The sequence below is a fragment of the Sabethes cyaneus genome, chromosome 2 (assembly GCF_943734655.1).
Source record: "Sabethes cyaneus chromosome 2, idSabCyanKW18_F2, whole genome shotgun sequence".
NCBI lineage: Eukaryota > Metazoa > Arthropoda > Insecta > Diptera > Culicidae > Sabethes > Sabethes cyaneus.
The window spans coordinates 102864141-102880997 of NC_071354.1; the positions used below are offsets into that span (position 1 = coordinate 102864141).

The window sequence follows — 16857 nt, forward strand, 5'->3', positions numbered from 1 at the left end:
GAAAAGATATCTATTCCATATTTATTACACCTATAATGTGCAGTTCAGAGATGTTTGCACAGAAAACTCATCTTGACTGCCTGGTTTGATACGAGGTTTAATAACAAACATTTATTTAAATTAATACTTAACAATATTATCTTGCTGCGTAAAAAAACTATCGGCAACACTGCTTGTCATCTTTCGACGGGGGAAGCAAAAGTATAGAAGAATACAACTACACATCTCTGTCGCCGCGCAAGAAGCATCATCCGCTTTTCAAAGGATTTGAAAAACATTTTTAGTGGAAAATCTATTTAGTGTGGTTACTATATTCTATTTGCAATAACAACTGTAGAACGCAGTACGCGAAAATCTTGAAACACAGGATTAAAGGTAAGTAAAAGTCCAATGAAAAAGATTCCTTCAAATTTGCATTCCTCCTGCGTCACGACGGCGCTTGCTTTTGATTGAATGTCAAATTTGCTTTTTTGTTTCATTGTTTTTCTGATCATTTCTAACCTCTGGTGGCGTTTTGGGCTATTATCAATGGAGGGAAATAAGCCATAACATGTTTATTAATTGTTTGACTTAAAAACTAACGTAGGGAACGTAAGAAGTACGATGCTACTTCTACTACCAATTGGCTTGCAGGGTATTCTATGCTGCATTACGCAGTAGAAAGACTAGATAGTTAAAAGTAAATGGTGTGCTCCGACCATTAAACCAAATGGTAATTCATGTGAATAACACTAATTAATTAGAATAATTTGATATTTGTAAAGCAGTTACAAATTTTGGAACTGTTTGCTAGCATTTATTAAGCCGCTATTTTTTTTACTATCAGTGATGCCAGTTTAGGCTATTCCGGTCATTACATATAGTACAATTGAAGCTCATTTATAAGCGCCGACAACAAAGATGTTTTCAGCATAAAAAGCATTTCATGAATAGATATTAAATTATATTATTAGGAATTGATAAGCACAAGACTTGCTGGTTACAATGATCGAACCCATAGCGAGATCAAAAACACTACGAGTGAACCGGCATTGTAATACCACGACCAGCTTTCACAATTAGCCTTGCCAGCGTTGCTGATATTGTTCAGGGTTTTGCGTGAGAAAAAAAGAAAGGGAAGTATTTTTGCTTTTGTCAACACTCACGCGTTGACAGTTCGGTACGAGATTTCCTGTAAGTGCGAGCAGCCTACGAAATCTCTTTCAACGCTGGCAATGCCAATACAGGAGTAAGACCAAAGTCGACCAACATTTGAAAAGGGCGAATAAGCCAAACGTCAAACAGACCGAGCGAGGGTTATTTTTTGCTGGAGCAGCATAGGAAAATCAACTCACTCGTTCTGTTTGACAGTTGGCTTATCCGCCCATTTCAAATGTTGGTCGACATATAAGACTTTTTTAGATGAAACCTGTTGCATTGGACAGGCAAATTTTTCCAGCTTTGACTTTCTGAGGTTCGCAGTGGCTAGCATACCAAGGATATTCCGAGTTATTCAGAGATGTGTCAAAAATTGATTTTTTGCTTTTATCTTTTATCTTTTAATAGTATAAAACTTCATTTATAGTTATATATACTTTCTCCAAAATCTAGAATCAATTTGCATTCGACTGGTGAAAAGAGAATGGCAATCCGTCAAAAATAACCGAGATATGGTCATTTCTGTAAAATTATTTGTGGAGCCATTTTGGCTTTATTGACTACTTCCGCCGAGACTAGGAAGCGTGAGCAGACCAGGAAAAGCCTTCACAGTCTGTGACTCATAGAACCAAGTTTGATATTCATATCGATATCAGAATGATAAACCTGGCATTAGTTTTCAGAAGGTCGCATGATGCATGCAAAAGGTTTGATTATGTGACCTTTTTTTTCTTATGTGGACTCATCACTGCGACCAGTATAATTGATCTATTGTGATATCGCCCGGGTGTTTGCTGTATGACCTGCGCTGCATTTCTTTTTGCTATAATCGCTATTGAATGAGCGATATGCTTATTAAATTTTATGCGTGCTTGTGTGTATTGGGGCTTACCGTTCCTTCAAAGCTTGATCTACCACTTATTCCTCACTGCCAGTACTATCCCATATTATAGCCGTCCCTGGCGAGGACTCATTCGTTCCTCTGGCCAGTACACTTAACAATGGGAGGGATTTTTGCACTTTCAAGAGGCTTCAGTGGGCAATTCAGCATGAAGGAAAGGTAAATGTGACCTTCTTAAAACTAAACCCAGAAATATTGCTGGCACTGATTTCACGGAAACGGCCATAACCTGTTTTTTTCAGTTCTTTTTCTACCAATCCACTGGAAATGAAGTCTAGCTTCGAGACAAAATATGAAAGATATTAAATTTTCATGATACAAAACCACAAATGCGATGAAACACATCAACTATTGACATACCCCGGAATATCTCCGGTGTTCGTTGGTTACTGTAAATCTCAAAATATTTAAGAAAAATTACAACAACTTTCTCGCTGAATGCAATAGGTTTTATCTAAAAATGTCTTATATTACAGAAGTTATAACCGTTTGTATAACTTTTATAACGAGTTTTATGAAAATTTTGCCTGTCTATCATTTAGTCTAACCCCTGCAGCACGTGCAGCGTTTCTACCATTAGTTTTCAAAATGTCGCATAAGCCAAGCAAATTCTTGCTATTTAAACAACTTATTCACCATGTCTAACAATGTTAAGCTATAAAAATTAATCTTACAATACAATTCAACTCAAAAATTTAAGATTTTTTAGCTAACATAATCAAGATGTAGTCATACCTATGCTTGAAACTATTATGTCGTGCAGCTTGTAGCCGCGAGTATTGTTTGCAGCCATGTATCGTTTTTCGCAATATATTGTCGATTCCACCATTCGTGATTCGGTCATGTGCGTTTCGGCCATTTGTGATATGGCCATTTTTGTTCCGGCCATTCGTACGTAATCCAGTTAACCTAATTTCAAAAGGTACAAGTGACTACCAACATTTAACAATAAGGCCGACCTCCTATCATATAAACAAACCGAGTAAGGGTTTTTGTGCGGGATCAGTTAATATCATTCTCGTTACTGACATCACCGTGGAGTACTTTATAGTAGAACCAAATTGTTCCTCAATAATATAGCTGCCCTGGGTCAAGAAAAGCGTCTTCGAGCACGTTCAAGGAAAAGATAAATCGATAGGTACCATGATACTAGAGAGAAATCGGTCGTAGGCCTCGTGGATCTCATACGGTAGTCAAGAATATGGCCGCATCGAAAAACGTAAGAGATAAAATAAATTTACGACGAAGGAAGAAACGACGGATTTGAAGCTTTGCAACGAACGAGAAAAGAGCAGGTGATCAAAAGCACCTATCCTCGAAAAGATATCCACAAAACCACCTGGAAATCACCTGAACAACGAACACAACCAAATCGACCATATTCTCATCGATGGCCAGTTTTTCTCGAACATCACCCACATACACTCCTTACGGGGTGCGGGTATCGACTCGAACCATTACCAAATAGCAGTAAATGTGCACTCAGAACTATCGACGGTCAGTACCTTGCGACAAAGCCGCCCTTAGTAAAACATGCGGCAATCAGACTGTGGGTCGACTTCCGAAAATTGTACTGGATGAAGCTCTCCCTTCCTCTGTGTTCTTCAACTCTCGGAGTTGGATAGAGCAGGATATGCTCGGCCATCAATAAGGATACAACTGCGGTGCTAGGTGAAGAGGCCTCGAGTGTAAGAAACGACTGGTTTGACAGGGAATGTCAGCATGCGACGGAAAGGAAAAAGAACTTGTAAAACTAAGCATTGTCACGAGGAAGTATTTGGCCAAGTAACAACGACCACGAAATAAGTTGATTACGATTGAGAAGGAAAAACGCCAGAAGACTGACAGAAATCATGAAGAGATTTCTCCGGGCTAACAAGACGCGCAAGTTCTGTAAGAAAGTGAACCAATCTCGTAAATGATACACGCCGAAGCTGGATACGAACACAAGATGGTCGACAGGTGGAAGCGCTTCTCCGATGGGCATCTCAATGGCTATATAACGAAGGAGACGAAACAAAAATTAACCTAGGAGTGCCTAAAAACGATTACAGCGTGCCGGCTCTAAAGGATGCGGGAAGAAATTGCTTAGCTAAAGAATATTAGAACCGAGAAAAAGCCGACTTCCGGCAGAACTCCACAAAAATTGCAGTGAACTACTAGCAACGGCACTTCACTGGATAATTTCAAGAATTTGGGAGAATAAGAAGCTACCGGAGGAATGGATGGAGAGTGTGGTTTGTCTCATCCATTAAAAGGATGATCGGCTCGATTGCTGTAATTACGCCGCCTACAAGATATGTTCGCAGATTTTGTTATGTCGTCTATCCCCAATAGCAAGAGATTTTATAGGGTACTATTAGGCGAGTTTTATGGGGTCCGTGCTGCTGCGAATCAAATTTTCACTGCGACAAATCCTCCGCATCATATTTTCGAGGATTTCAGGGCAGCATACGATACCATCGAGTGCGACCAGCTATATCAGATAATGCATAGGAATAGTTTTCCAGACAAACTGGACCGACTACATTCGCCAAACAGACGGGCTATTCGCAGCGCCAGATGTTAAAATGAGCAGAAAATTTGAAGGCGGTGCATGAATGGCTTGGGCAGCATTTTTCTTCAGATATATCCAAAGTTATATTGCCTTACGTTAATGTTGGACCTTTACGTGGTTCAGGGCTTTTTAATTAATCAATAAATGAAAAGCAGTCACATTTAATTCTGAATGTGGTTGGGAATATAATAGAATATTTGCTCGGTGTTGAGTCAATTCGCAAATGTTCGGACCAATTCGCAAAATTTAACAATATGAGTTAATGACAGCAAACGATCAAGCATTTTCATTTTACTCTAATCAGACTACATAAATGTTGCAAATAGCTAGAGTTATGAGATGATTTCAATCGATTGACAGGTACAAAACATACAGAGCAGCAAACTTTGAACGCGTTTTTCTCGAATTCAGAGTTTTGTCACTTGGTTCGGCCTGGTTTAAAACCGACCATTTGTGAATTTAAGTGGGATTCAGGGTAAAAATTACCAAATGTGATTGTTGCGTTGTTTAGAAAGTGCCTTTATTCTGATTAAGAATAAGGACAGTACTGCAGCTCAGATAACTAATAGTTCTAAATTATTCGGATTCTTGAATATCCTGAAGAGGGTGCGAAGAGGTAAAGAAAACCGCTGAGGAAAAGTAGAAGCTAACTTAAAATTTTAGTTAATTTTATAAATTCAGAAACGAGAAAAAACGTTTCGGCGTTTTAACATTGCCATGATTAGTCATTCGACCATATTACGCAGTTGCAAAAATGAACGAAACGTAGCGGTCGGTTTTTGGGGTTTACGACGAGTTCCTGTTATAAATACTGTGCACTATAGCTGTTTTGTCTCGAAGGTTGCGAGACGGATGCGACTCTATGGTTTAGAGCTTCTTTCAACTACCGCGAACGCCCACGTTGTGCTGCGCTCAATTTATTTTGTAGACCTATATAAAGATGGGTCGAGCCCTGATAAAGTTGATAACCGTTGATGGTCCGAGATTTGTTTTCCTATGGGTTCATTTGTGGTTGTTTGTATTGAAAAATTGATGGCGGGTGCGCGGTGTTGAGGACAACCGGTGTTAGGTGGGGCTGACGAAATCTCCACTTCTTCACTATTTACAACATTTTACAACTCAGTAGTAGAACAAAATGTCCAGCGTAAAGAACATTTACAAATTCGATATATCTGCCATTTTTCCTCTCATCATTATCATCATCATATTTAAAATATGACATCCCGGCCTTTAGCAGAAAGATCTCGGAGTGTCGTACAGGGCCGGAACTCATCCACCTGCGGGCATAGATGTATCGATGCCCGGCATAGAATTTTATACGCTATTTTCATTTGTATCTATATGAAGAAAATTCACTATTTTTTATATTTTCTCATTGAACTACGCCAGTTTGCCTTGTTTACTGTTTCGTAGCTTTCAGCTTTCAGCTGTTTGTAGTTAGAAAAATTGCGATCACAAAAACTAACCGCGTCTATTTTCACTATTTTCAGAAAACTGAACTTCGTGATAAACAGTTGAAGTTGTACGTTTGAAACGGAACAATGAGCACCAGCAAGAAAGCAACATCCAAAAACGAACAACCAGTGCCGCCAGATGACGGTGCCGAGTTCTCTGTTGAAAAAATTCTCGATAGGAGAGTTGTGAATGGAAAGGTGAATAAATTTTGGTGCTAAATTCTATATATTCTATATATTTTTTCCTATAGGTTGAATACTATCTTAAATGGAAAGGTTACTCGTCTGATGAAAATACTTGGGAACCAGAAGAAAACCTGGATTGTCCGGACTTGATTCAAGCTTTTGAAGATGCTAGGAAGAAAAAGGAAAAGGATGGTAAGTTGTCATCATCGTGTGCATTGGAACCAGTTTACCCATGCGTTGATTTTTCTACAGGTAAAGAAGAAAGCTCTGGCAGAAAAGTAGGACGCAAATCTGGTGTATCTGATGATTCAAAGGCTCCCGCAGCAAAGAGAAAGTCTACGGCTGGGGAAGATAAGAAGATCGGATTTGATCGAGGACTAGAACCAGAGGAAATTCTAGGTGAAGCGCCAAAAAGCATTCGTAAGCAAATGTGTCATCACGTTAATGATTTCTTGTTTTAAGGTGCTACCGATCATAATGGCCAGCTTATGTTTCTGATGAAGTGGAAGGATGCAGCCAACGCGGATCTCGTACCGGCTAAGCAAGCGAATGTAAAGTGTCCACAGATCGTCATCAAGTTCTACGAATCCCGCTTAACATGGCAAACTTCGGAAAAGAAAAATGACGCCAAGGACGATTATGCCTAAAGAAATAATGGTAGTATAGACCACACAGCTTAACTATAAGAATATGGATATGTGAATCTATTTTAAGTATCATATTTCTCTTTCCTTTTTGCTGATAAAACCAGCAGGAAGCGTTGACAAAAATGTAACTTTCGTGCATTAGAATATGCATAATGAATTTTCGGTATAGTTTCCTCGGAACAGTCATTTCTCATTTATTTCTATCTACTTACTATTTGATCAATTGAACTGTAAATCAAAATCAACTAATGCAAACCGTTTTATTGATTGGAATATACAAATATCTTCATTATATGCAGGCTACTTTAGCTATTGTTATTGAGACAGTTTGGATGACTTTATTTTTGTTCATTTTTCTATATAATTTGTTATTTAAAAATATCGAACTATCAACTGTAAATTCACACGCACCGATTAATGTTCTACTTAATCCTGGTACAAATAATTTGCAAATGCATACCTTTGAAGTTCTACCTTCAATATTCACAAAGTCTGGATTTGTTTGACTATCGCATTGCGCAAAAAATGGCGACGAACACGTGAAGTAAACATACGAAATTATCCCAAGTGTATTAAGCCGGCATTAAATGCTTGTGCTGAAGCTGAAGTTAATCTTGGGGACTAATTTACAAGAGCTGATTTTCTTGAAAAGGTTTTTATTCTTTTACAAAAACAAACATCTGAATTACGTGTAAGAAAGTGAACATTTAAATTAGTAATCAATAAAATAAGGAATCCAACCCTCGGAGGAAAGTATTATTTCGAAAGCCATTCGTTTCATTGTATTACAGAAAACAAACGTCCGATCAAAACTCATGTCGTGGAGCAAATAGAACAAATTCCAACTAGTCGGAAGTTGTTAAAAACGTAAAAAACAACTCAAAATTTTTATTTAATTCTATGCTCTTTTTTTATCATGTCATTTAATTGTACAGGCTCCGTATACGGTAGCTTTAAGGGGCCAAATTTTTTTATGTCTAGTTTTTATAACATGTTCTCGAATTTTCTGGTTTAAGAATAATCTGCGAAAATCTGCACACTTTTTTAGGAAGTCTGTGAAAGTTTAAAGAGCTTCGAACAAAAAACTGCACCAAAGCAATAAAAGTCATAAAAACTGCAAATTTATAATGATCTGCAAGACGATTCCAAAAATCTGGAATTTGTAGACAAATCTGCAAGCACAGAACAGAAGTGGAAATCCGAACGATTCGGCGATCAAAACTGGTAACAGAGTCTTTTTTGTTTTTATTTTTCTTTGGGAAGGTTTTCGCATAGAAGCGAATAACAGCAATTAAGCAGAACGCTCGCTGCCAATCGCATAGCAGATTTCACATGCTTTCGTATGCGTTCGTGTGTTTTCGTGGAAAAAAGTGACTCGCTATCGCTACCGCCAGGTTTGTTAGCATCTGTAGAAAGTAGCATGTATTGCGCTCTTCACACTCAATTGGACTGCACAGTTATTAAGTGCAACCTTCAAAACTGTGATGAAAAGTGTGCTACTGATAATATCGCTAGTAATCTTATATCGATAATACCATCAAACTTTATCGTCATGGAAGAATATCGAAAATTGGAGGGTTTAAAGTGAAATCTTCTTCTTGATTTGTTATTATTTTAAAATTTTTGTTCTATTTCTTACGTATTTTTGCTTATATTGCCATATTATCGTTATTAATTATTAACGATAACAAAACTTCATCAATAATCGTTATAGACAGGCGTATGAAACTGAAGGGTAAAGAAGTAGCTAACATCTTTTTACGCTTCCTACACGTCCGACACAAAAAGAAAAAAAGCAAAAAAGTAACTTTGTTCGGGAGCTTACCAATACAGATTCATCCGAGGCTGAAGTTAGAGCGGGCTACTCACAAATACATTTTGTCCGAGGCAAAGTTTGTTGTGGGCTAGATGAGATGTTGGCTACACGAAAAATGTATGGGAATGACATTTGTGACAGCGGGGTGGTTATAGATTTTGACCGACATTTCCCATCATTACAACTCTCTCATCTGAGCTGACATTTGATTTAGCAGTGGCGCCAGTACCATGTAACCGATGGTTACAAGTTTTTGTATTGTCTCCGCCAATTTAGTATGCTATTTCAAACTGCTCGAAAACGCCCCTTCCTAAGTCCACCCCCGAGCAAACTGTCGACAGTTGGAGTGGTAGCTCTCCAAGTCTGCGGACGGAGAGATGATTCCGAGAGGAAAGTTTGCTCCGATGTGGATAGCGAGTACCCATCGCTGGGCGAGCTGTCATCTGTGTGGGTTATAGCGTTCCACGTCTTATAGACGGATCGGTAACTCAGACGGGACGGCTCGACCAAATGGAACACAAGCATCGTATGGGTTATATCATTCCATGTCTGCGGACGGAACGGTAACTCACGGTGGGTAGCTTCATTAATACAACCACGAATACTCGCAACAGTATGGGTGATAACCATCCAAGCCTGCGGGCGGACGGATCACTCATACATAGCCGTGTTCAGAGGTATCGAAAATACAACTAAGGCATTCAATACCACAGGGGGATACTACCGAGGGAATTGTTACCAAAAACGGCCTATTGTTTGAAATCGGAAAGCTTTTGAAAGCCCGATTACAAACATAGAGAAGCTTTAAAAGGCTCAACGCAAATATTCAAACGGAATTCGATCTCGAAAATCTAACGAAGTTAGAGGTGCGCGCGGTGAGTCGTAAGAAAAGTTTTTTAAATTTATTGTGAGTTGTTGTATTGTTGTTTCTTTGTGCAACGAGAAAGTGTTTAGTTTAAAGTGGAATAGGTAATTGTCCATTGTAAAAGTATGGTGTACAAGAATAGCTAATTGTCAAGAATAATTGTAATTGTAGTTCTACGAGATAACACCCACAAAAGGGAAACTAAAGAACCATATTAGTGAACCCAAATCATAGAAACAAAAGGTAAATTAAGTTTAAAAATGTGAAAGTTGTTGCTGGTGTACATAAACCTAAGTTTATGGTTAATGTGATACTGTATCTGATACCCTCCGACAGGGCCTAGAGGGCCTTTTTGTTCTCGGTTCTATTCCACAGTTCGACGGAGTGCAGCGGTTAATCGCCTCCGTATTGATCGTTAGTGGCGGCAAGGGCCGGTTACGTCTACCATCGGCGCCGTTCGACGTTATTCACACCACCCGCGACCAGGGAGATCGACCCGTGCGTCCACGGGCTATTGAAGCCAGCTTCGAAGAGAACCATTCGGGGGCCTGGACAGGCCTAGCACGTTAGTGGAATCATCGCCGAATGGAGAGGAGCATCGTGTAAAACCGAAACCAACTTAGTGGTACACCAGCCAAGTCAAAAGCGCAAGTACAGTAGAATAAGAATTGTAGGGCCCAGGGAAAGAATAAAACGGTACCGTAAATTGTTAAACCAGTCTTTGCCACAAGAAGCAACATTATCCACAATTTTACATCCGGTTTGCTATTCGTCTTTCCGAACTCAAAAAGGAGTGGTTAGTCCTCGTCGTTGAGTTTTCATTCGCAATTTTGATTGGTTATCTGGTTGGTCCTCGACAGCATCAGGTCAAGTGGTTACATTTTCCCTCTGGTAAGATTAACACCCATGATTAATGGTTTATTTCGGCATCTGCTGTGTACGAGTGAAGTTACGTGCTTGTATTAATTTGGCCCCGAGACACACACCCTATTTCCCATCTGCATTTCCCTTCCCCAACCGCTGAGCAGTTAGAGGCTAACAATTTGGCGCCCAACATACAAAACCCCACAGATTTGAAACTATTTTTCAAACCCCCGGAAGGAGAGGGTAGAAATCAGGTCCCTGATTAGATTTAGTTCGTCCTTCAAACGAATTCCCAAGTTTTAAAAATGGATATTGAATTTGATATTCAATATAAGAATCTACTCGTCCATCATTTGGAGAGAGATGAAATTGAATACGAGCTTAAAATTAGAGGAATCGAGTTCACAGTAGAAGAAAATCGATCGGCAGTTACTAGAAGGCTGAAAGAGAGGGTAAAGGCAGATAAAACGAATAGTTGTGTGGATTTAGATTTTAATCGGTTAAATACTACGGTGGATGATGAAATTTCGATAATCGACAAAAAAGTGAAGCAAATTAAAGAGTTTCTTTCCCGTAAGAAGAAGTATGAGGGCGTACGTACAGCATTGAAAACGCGGCTTGTACATTGTTTTGCACGAGTGAAAAGGCTCACAGATTTTACTGATAACGAAGAAGATCTCAAAGATATTGATACTCTAGAAACGTGTATTCGCGGCGCGTATAACAATTTCTTTTCCATATTGTCGGTAGAAGGTCAGCAAGAGATCGAAAACCAAATTAATGAATCCATGGCGAATTTAGCAATCAATCCGTTAGATCCAAATAGTGTTCGAAGATCCTCGTCGTCTAGCCACGGTGATGAGATTCCGTTTGTCACACCTGGAAGACACATGAGAAGACAATTAACATCGATAGAAAACCCAGTTAATAATTTGAATAGAATTCCCAATCAGAATATGTTTTCAACGTACATGCAAGCAGGTGCATATCCGTGGATGTTTGGCCCACCACAAATGCAAATGTGGGCGGCTCAAAAGATGTTGCATTTTAATTCAATTGAAGATTTAACGTCAAGAGTTGAGTCCCTGGAAGGTCGTGGTAGGAAGCAAAGTTCGGCAAAAGAAAAAGTACGATACGTTTCCCCGCGTAGAAATCGTAGTTATTCGCGTCGACGTGCGGCTAGAGAATCAACCGATTCGGAATCGGGGTGGTCATCGGATAAATCGCGTCGCGGAACAAAAGAGAAGAAAGATACTCGTCGGTCGAGACAAGGTAGGCCAGTATCAGACTGGAGATTACGATACGATGGCGCGGACAACGGACAATCGTTGATGAAGTTTATAAGAGAAGTTGAATTCTATGCTAAATCAGAGAAAATGGCGAATAAGGAACTGTTTCGGTCGGCTATACACTTATTTTCCGGTCCCGCGAAAATGTGGTTCATGACAGGAGTGGAAAACGGCGATTTCACTTCCTGGGAAGAACTTAAAGAGGAACTTAAACGCGAATTTCTAAGCCCAGACCACGATCATATGTGTGAAATACGCGCGGTTGCTCGAAAACAAGGCCCTCGCGAACGATTTCAGGATTATTACCTGGATATGCAAACTCGATTTAACTCCCTCACGAAACCCTTAACCGAACGGAAAAAATTCGACATCGTGTTCCGAAATATGCGCGCGGATTATAAAGGCCACGTGGTTTCGACCGAGATTGACAATCTCGCAGATCTTAAACGGTTCGGTAGACGGTTGGATGCAACATACTGGTATAAATACCAGGCATCGGCGAACGACAATGTCCCTCGCGGAAAAACGGCCCAAGTGAACGAGGTTCACACCGGGGCAAAACCGAAATACAATCGTAAACCGGATGATTATCAAAAAACGCGTAATTTTTATAACTCGAAAACACGGTCTCGTAGTTCGGATGAAGAAACAAAAACCGATAGCAGAAACGAAAAATACGATAGGGAGCGACCAGACTCTGAAGGACTCAATGTATTGCTTGATACTTACCGACCGCCTAGAGAAGGTTATTGTTTTAACTGTCGGCTGAAGGGTCACCACGCTCGTGACTGCCGCAGACCGAAACACAAATATTGCACTAGGTGTGGTTTTCACAATGTAGACACTGCCACGTGTCCATACTGTGAAAAAAACGCGCCAAAGACTGTCCCCGAGGGCAGACCAGTCGAGCGTGTGTAAAGCCCCTCAACACACACGAACAGGTGGATGCTCTACAATCTTTGGGATTGGACAGAGTAGAACCTGAAGATTATCTCCATTCATCTCAAAACGAATTAAATGAAATGATCGTCTACTTAGAAAATGACGATAGACCTTTTGTAGAAGTCACTATTTTCGGAAATGTGCTAGTGGGTCTCCTAGATAGCGGAGCCCACCTGAGTATCCTAGGAATGGGATCAGAAAATTTTATAAAAAAATGTAAATTGAAATTGTTTCCGTCAGAAGTGTCGTTAAAAACGGCCAACGGACAAAGATTAGAAGTTTGTGGAACTGTTTACTTACCGGTCACATTTAATGGCGTGACTAAAATTGTCGAAACACTAATTGTACCTTCACTGAAAAGGCGAATACTTTTGGGAATGAATTTTTGGAATTCATTCAAAATTAAACCCATCATAGCTAACACTTGTGTAGAAAATTTAGAGGCAGAAGACGAGGAAAATATGCGGGAGACTACCGATGATTCCGAGTCTCGTCTTAATGAACAGCAGAAAGCCAAACTGGAAATGGTTAAAATAAAATTTAAAATAGCGGAAGGAGAACATTTGGATACCACTACATTAATTAGTCATCGAATTGAGCTCACGGAAGAGGCTAAAAAGCTACCTCCGGCTCGAATTAACCCATTTCCTACGTCTCCGTCGAGACAGGAACAGATAAACGCGGAATTAGATAACATGTTGCATGCGAAAATCATTGAAAAATCCTATAGCGATTGGGCATTGCGTCTTGTACCTGTAGACAAGCCAGATGGCACGGTGCGTCTGTGCCTAGACGCGAGAAAATTAAACGAACGAACCATTCGAGATTCGTATCCGTTACCCCATGCCGATAGAATATTAAGTAGACTAGGGGCGGCAGAATTTATAACTACTATCGATTTATCGAAAGCTTTCTTACAAATTCCTTTGCACCCCAGATCGCGTAAATACACCGCATTTTCCGTGTTAGGCCGTGGACTCTATCAGTTCACCCGAATGCCCTTCGGATTGGTTAACAGTCCGGCAACGCTGTCGCGGCTGATGGACCGTGTGCTAGGAGGAGGAGAGTTAGAACCAAACGTATTCGTTTATCTCGATGACATTATAATTGTCAGCGATACGTTTGAAGAACATTTGGCTTTATTGGAAGAAGTAGCAGCCAGATTACAAGGTGCTAATCTGTCCATAAATATTAATAAATCTCGCTTCTGTGTACCGGAAGTCCCATATTTAGGGTACATCTTGAGTCGAGGAGGTCTAAGACCAAACCCCGATAGGGTCTCGGCTATCGTTAATTACGAAAGGCCCACCTCACTGAGGGCTTTGCGAAGATTTTTGGGTATGTGTAACTACTACAGGAGGTTCCTGGCCAACTATAGTGAGGTTACACAGCCTTTAACTAACTTGTTGCGGAACAAACCTAAGTCGATCCACTGGAACGACCAGGCCGAAGCCGCATTTATAAATATCAAAAATCTTCTAATAAGTGCCCCGGTATTAACCAATCCAGACTTTAAACTTCCATTTGCGATCCATTGCGATGCTAGCGATGGCGCAATAGCAGGCGTGTTAACGCAAACGCACGATGGAGTGGAGAAACCTGTCGCTTTTTACTCACAAAAGTTGACATCCACTCAACAAAGGTATTTTGCGACTGAGAAGGAGGGCTTAGCCGTTCTCAGGTCGATAGAAAAATTCCGGTGTTACCTGGAAGGCACCAAGTTTACGGTATACACCGATGCCTCTGCTTTAACGTACATAATGCGAAGCAGCTGGCGAACATCTTCTCGTTTATGTCGGTGGAGCATTGATCTCCAGCGCCACGACATGGAAATAATACACAGAAAAGGTTCTGATAACATTGTAGCGGACGCATTGTCCCGGTCCGTAGAAGAATGTGAGGTAAAATCCGGATGGTGTGCTGAAATGATAGAAAAAGTTAAAAATTGTCCCGAAAAATATAAAGATTTTAAAATAGAGAAAAATATTCTCAAAAAGTTAGTTTCCTCCCCTGATGAAATTTTGGATTACCGCTTTTCATGGAAAACGTGTATTCCCGAAGTCATGAGAGAAAGAATTTTAATTGAAGAGCACGATGATAGCCTTCATTTAGGAGCCGAGAAAACCTTGGCAAAAGTAAGAAAAAAATATTTCTGGCCGAAGATGGCCCACGATGTAAAAGAATATATAAGAAAATGTACTGTATGTAAACAAAATAAGCCGTGCAACCGAGCACAGCTACCTGAACCAGGAAAGCAACGGCTTACAACTAAACCCTTTCAAATTATTGCGCTAGATTATATTCAATCACTCCCTAGAAGCAAGAACGGTAACGCACACCTGTTGGTTATAATGGATCTGTTCTCAAAGTGGAGTCTGCTAGTACCGGTAAAACGAATAGCAGCTCCACAGGTAGTAAAAATATTAGAAGAGGCATGGTTTAGAAGGTACTCGGTACCAGAATTTCTGATTTCGGATAATGCCACAACGTTTCTTTCCAAAGAATTCAAAGCACTTCTTTCAAAATATGGGGTTCAACACTGGGCCACTTCCCGGCATCACAGCCAGGCCAACCCAGTCGAAAGGTTGAACCGCACCATAAATTCTTGTATTCGATCCTATGTAAAAATAAACCAAAAAGAATGGGATAGTCGCATTTCTGAAATAGAATATTGTTTAAATAATTCTCCACATAGTGCAAGTGGATTCTCCCCCTATCGGATTCTGTTCGGACACGAAATCATAAGTAAAGCAGAAGAACACCGAATGGATAGGGACGAGAGAGATTTGTCGGAAGAGGAAAGAATGGAAAGGAAAAGGGAAATCGATAAAACTATTTATTCCATAGTACAGAAAAATTTAAGAAAAGCGCACGAAAAAGTTATAAATACCTACCATTTACGATCGAAGAACGTTGCACCAGTCTACAGTATCGGTCAGCGGGTCTTCAAAAGAAATTTCCGTCAGTCGTCGGCCGCCGAGGGATACAACTCCAAGCTGGATGCCCTGTATCTTCCGTGCACGGTTCTAGCAAGAGTCGGTACAAGTTCGTATGAACTGGCCGACGAAGCAGGGAAACCCATTGGGGTATTTTCTGTAGCCGATCTGAAGCCCGAATGATAAACAGCGACATTCTTATAGCCTTCAAAACTGGTGGCAGTGAAATAGAAAACTGATACTGCGGACGTCTCTGCAAAAACACTGACCGTAAGAGAGTACACATGAGGATCCCGCTAACACTTTTGATAATTGATGCTTTTTCATAGCCTTGGTTTACCGTAGACACTTCCGATCGTCTCCTTCAAATGAAATTTTCCTGATCAGCAGAAACCCACGCGAACGAAGAAGCAATTCAACACCGATTAATGTAGGGAGAAATTCTGCGACTTTGAGCGCTCCAGGAGAAATTCCTTTTAACGACACAATCGAAGACGTCGTCTTGATAAACCGCAGAATATTTCGCGAAATTTCGGTATATTTTTGTAGAGGAAAAAAAAACACGAGAAATCAAGCGATTATCACTAGTTTCGTAGAAAAACGTGCAAATGAAACTCAGATGAAAATTTTTGACAATTCTCCACACGTAGGTGTAGTAGTGAAATGAGATCTCTGAGTTCTCTTTAGACTTCCATGCAGATTGCAGATAAGTAGAAAGATAGAACGAGGGTCACAAAGTCCGTAACCAGATAGTACTGGAATTGAATTTATGAAAATAAACTAATTACCAGTAAACACTGTCTGAGATAAAGAGGTGGGAATTTGTCAAATATTAAAAGTCTAGAGAGAGAGGAGGGGTCGATGGGGCATTGTAACCGATGGTTACAAGTTTTTGTATTGTCTCCGCCAATTTAGTATGCTATTTCAAACTGCTCGAAAACGCCCCTTCCTAAGTCCACCCCCGAGCAAACTGTCGACAGTTGGAGTGGTAGCTCTCCAAGTCTGCGGACGGAGAGATGATTCCGAGAGGAAAGTTTGCTCCGATGTGGATAGCGAGTACCCATCGCTGGGCGAGCTGTCATCTGTGTGGGTTATAGCGTTCCACGTCTTATAGACGGATCGGTAACTCAGACGGGACGGCTCGACCAAATGGAACACAAGCATCGTATGGGTTATATCATTCCATGTCTGCGGACGGAACGGTAACTCACGGTGGGTAGCTTCATTAATACAACCACGAATACTCGCAACAGTATGGGTGAT

General features: G+C 40.4%; 1 protein-coding gene across 2 annotated transcripts; it reads left to right on the plus strand.

Annotated features, from left to right (window-relative positions):
• The first annotated feature begins 214 nt into the window (after nucleotides 1–214).
• Nucleotides 215–7622, plus strand: LOC128734353 (chromobox protein homolog 1-like). Of its 2 annotated transcripts, XM_053828514.1 has the most exons (5): nucleotides 216–375; nucleotides 6086–6247; nucleotides 6301–6427; nucleotides 6488–6634; nucleotides 6698–7622. In XM_053828514.1, the coding sequence occupies exons 2-5, from the start codon at nucleotides 6137–6139 to the stop codon at nucleotides 6880–6882; spliced, it is 570 nt and encodes a 189-aa protein (XP_053684489.1). In that variant the 5' UTR covers nucleotides 216–375; nucleotides 6086–6136; the 3' UTR covers nucleotides 6883–7622. The 2 variants fall into 2 exon arrangements, with proteins under 2 accessions (XP_053684488.1, XP_053684489.1); XM_053828513.1 differs by having other exon boundaries at nucleotides 215–375; nucleotides 6301–6634.
• Nucleotides 7623–16857: the final 9235 nt, after the last annotated feature.

Coding starts and splice junctions, on each gene's coding strand:
- LOC128734353 (XM_053828513.1), top strand. CDS start 6,137: ATGAGCACCAGCAAGAAAGCAACATCCAAAAACGAACAACCAGTGCCG. Junction 6,248..6,300: donor GGAGAGTTGTGAATGGAAAG/GTGAATAAATTT, acceptor TTTTTCCTATAG/GTTGAATACTATCTTAAATG. Junction 6,635..6,697: donor AGAACCAGAGGAAATTCTAG/GTGAAGCGCCAA, acceptor TCTTGTTTTAAG/GTGCTACCGATCATAATGGC.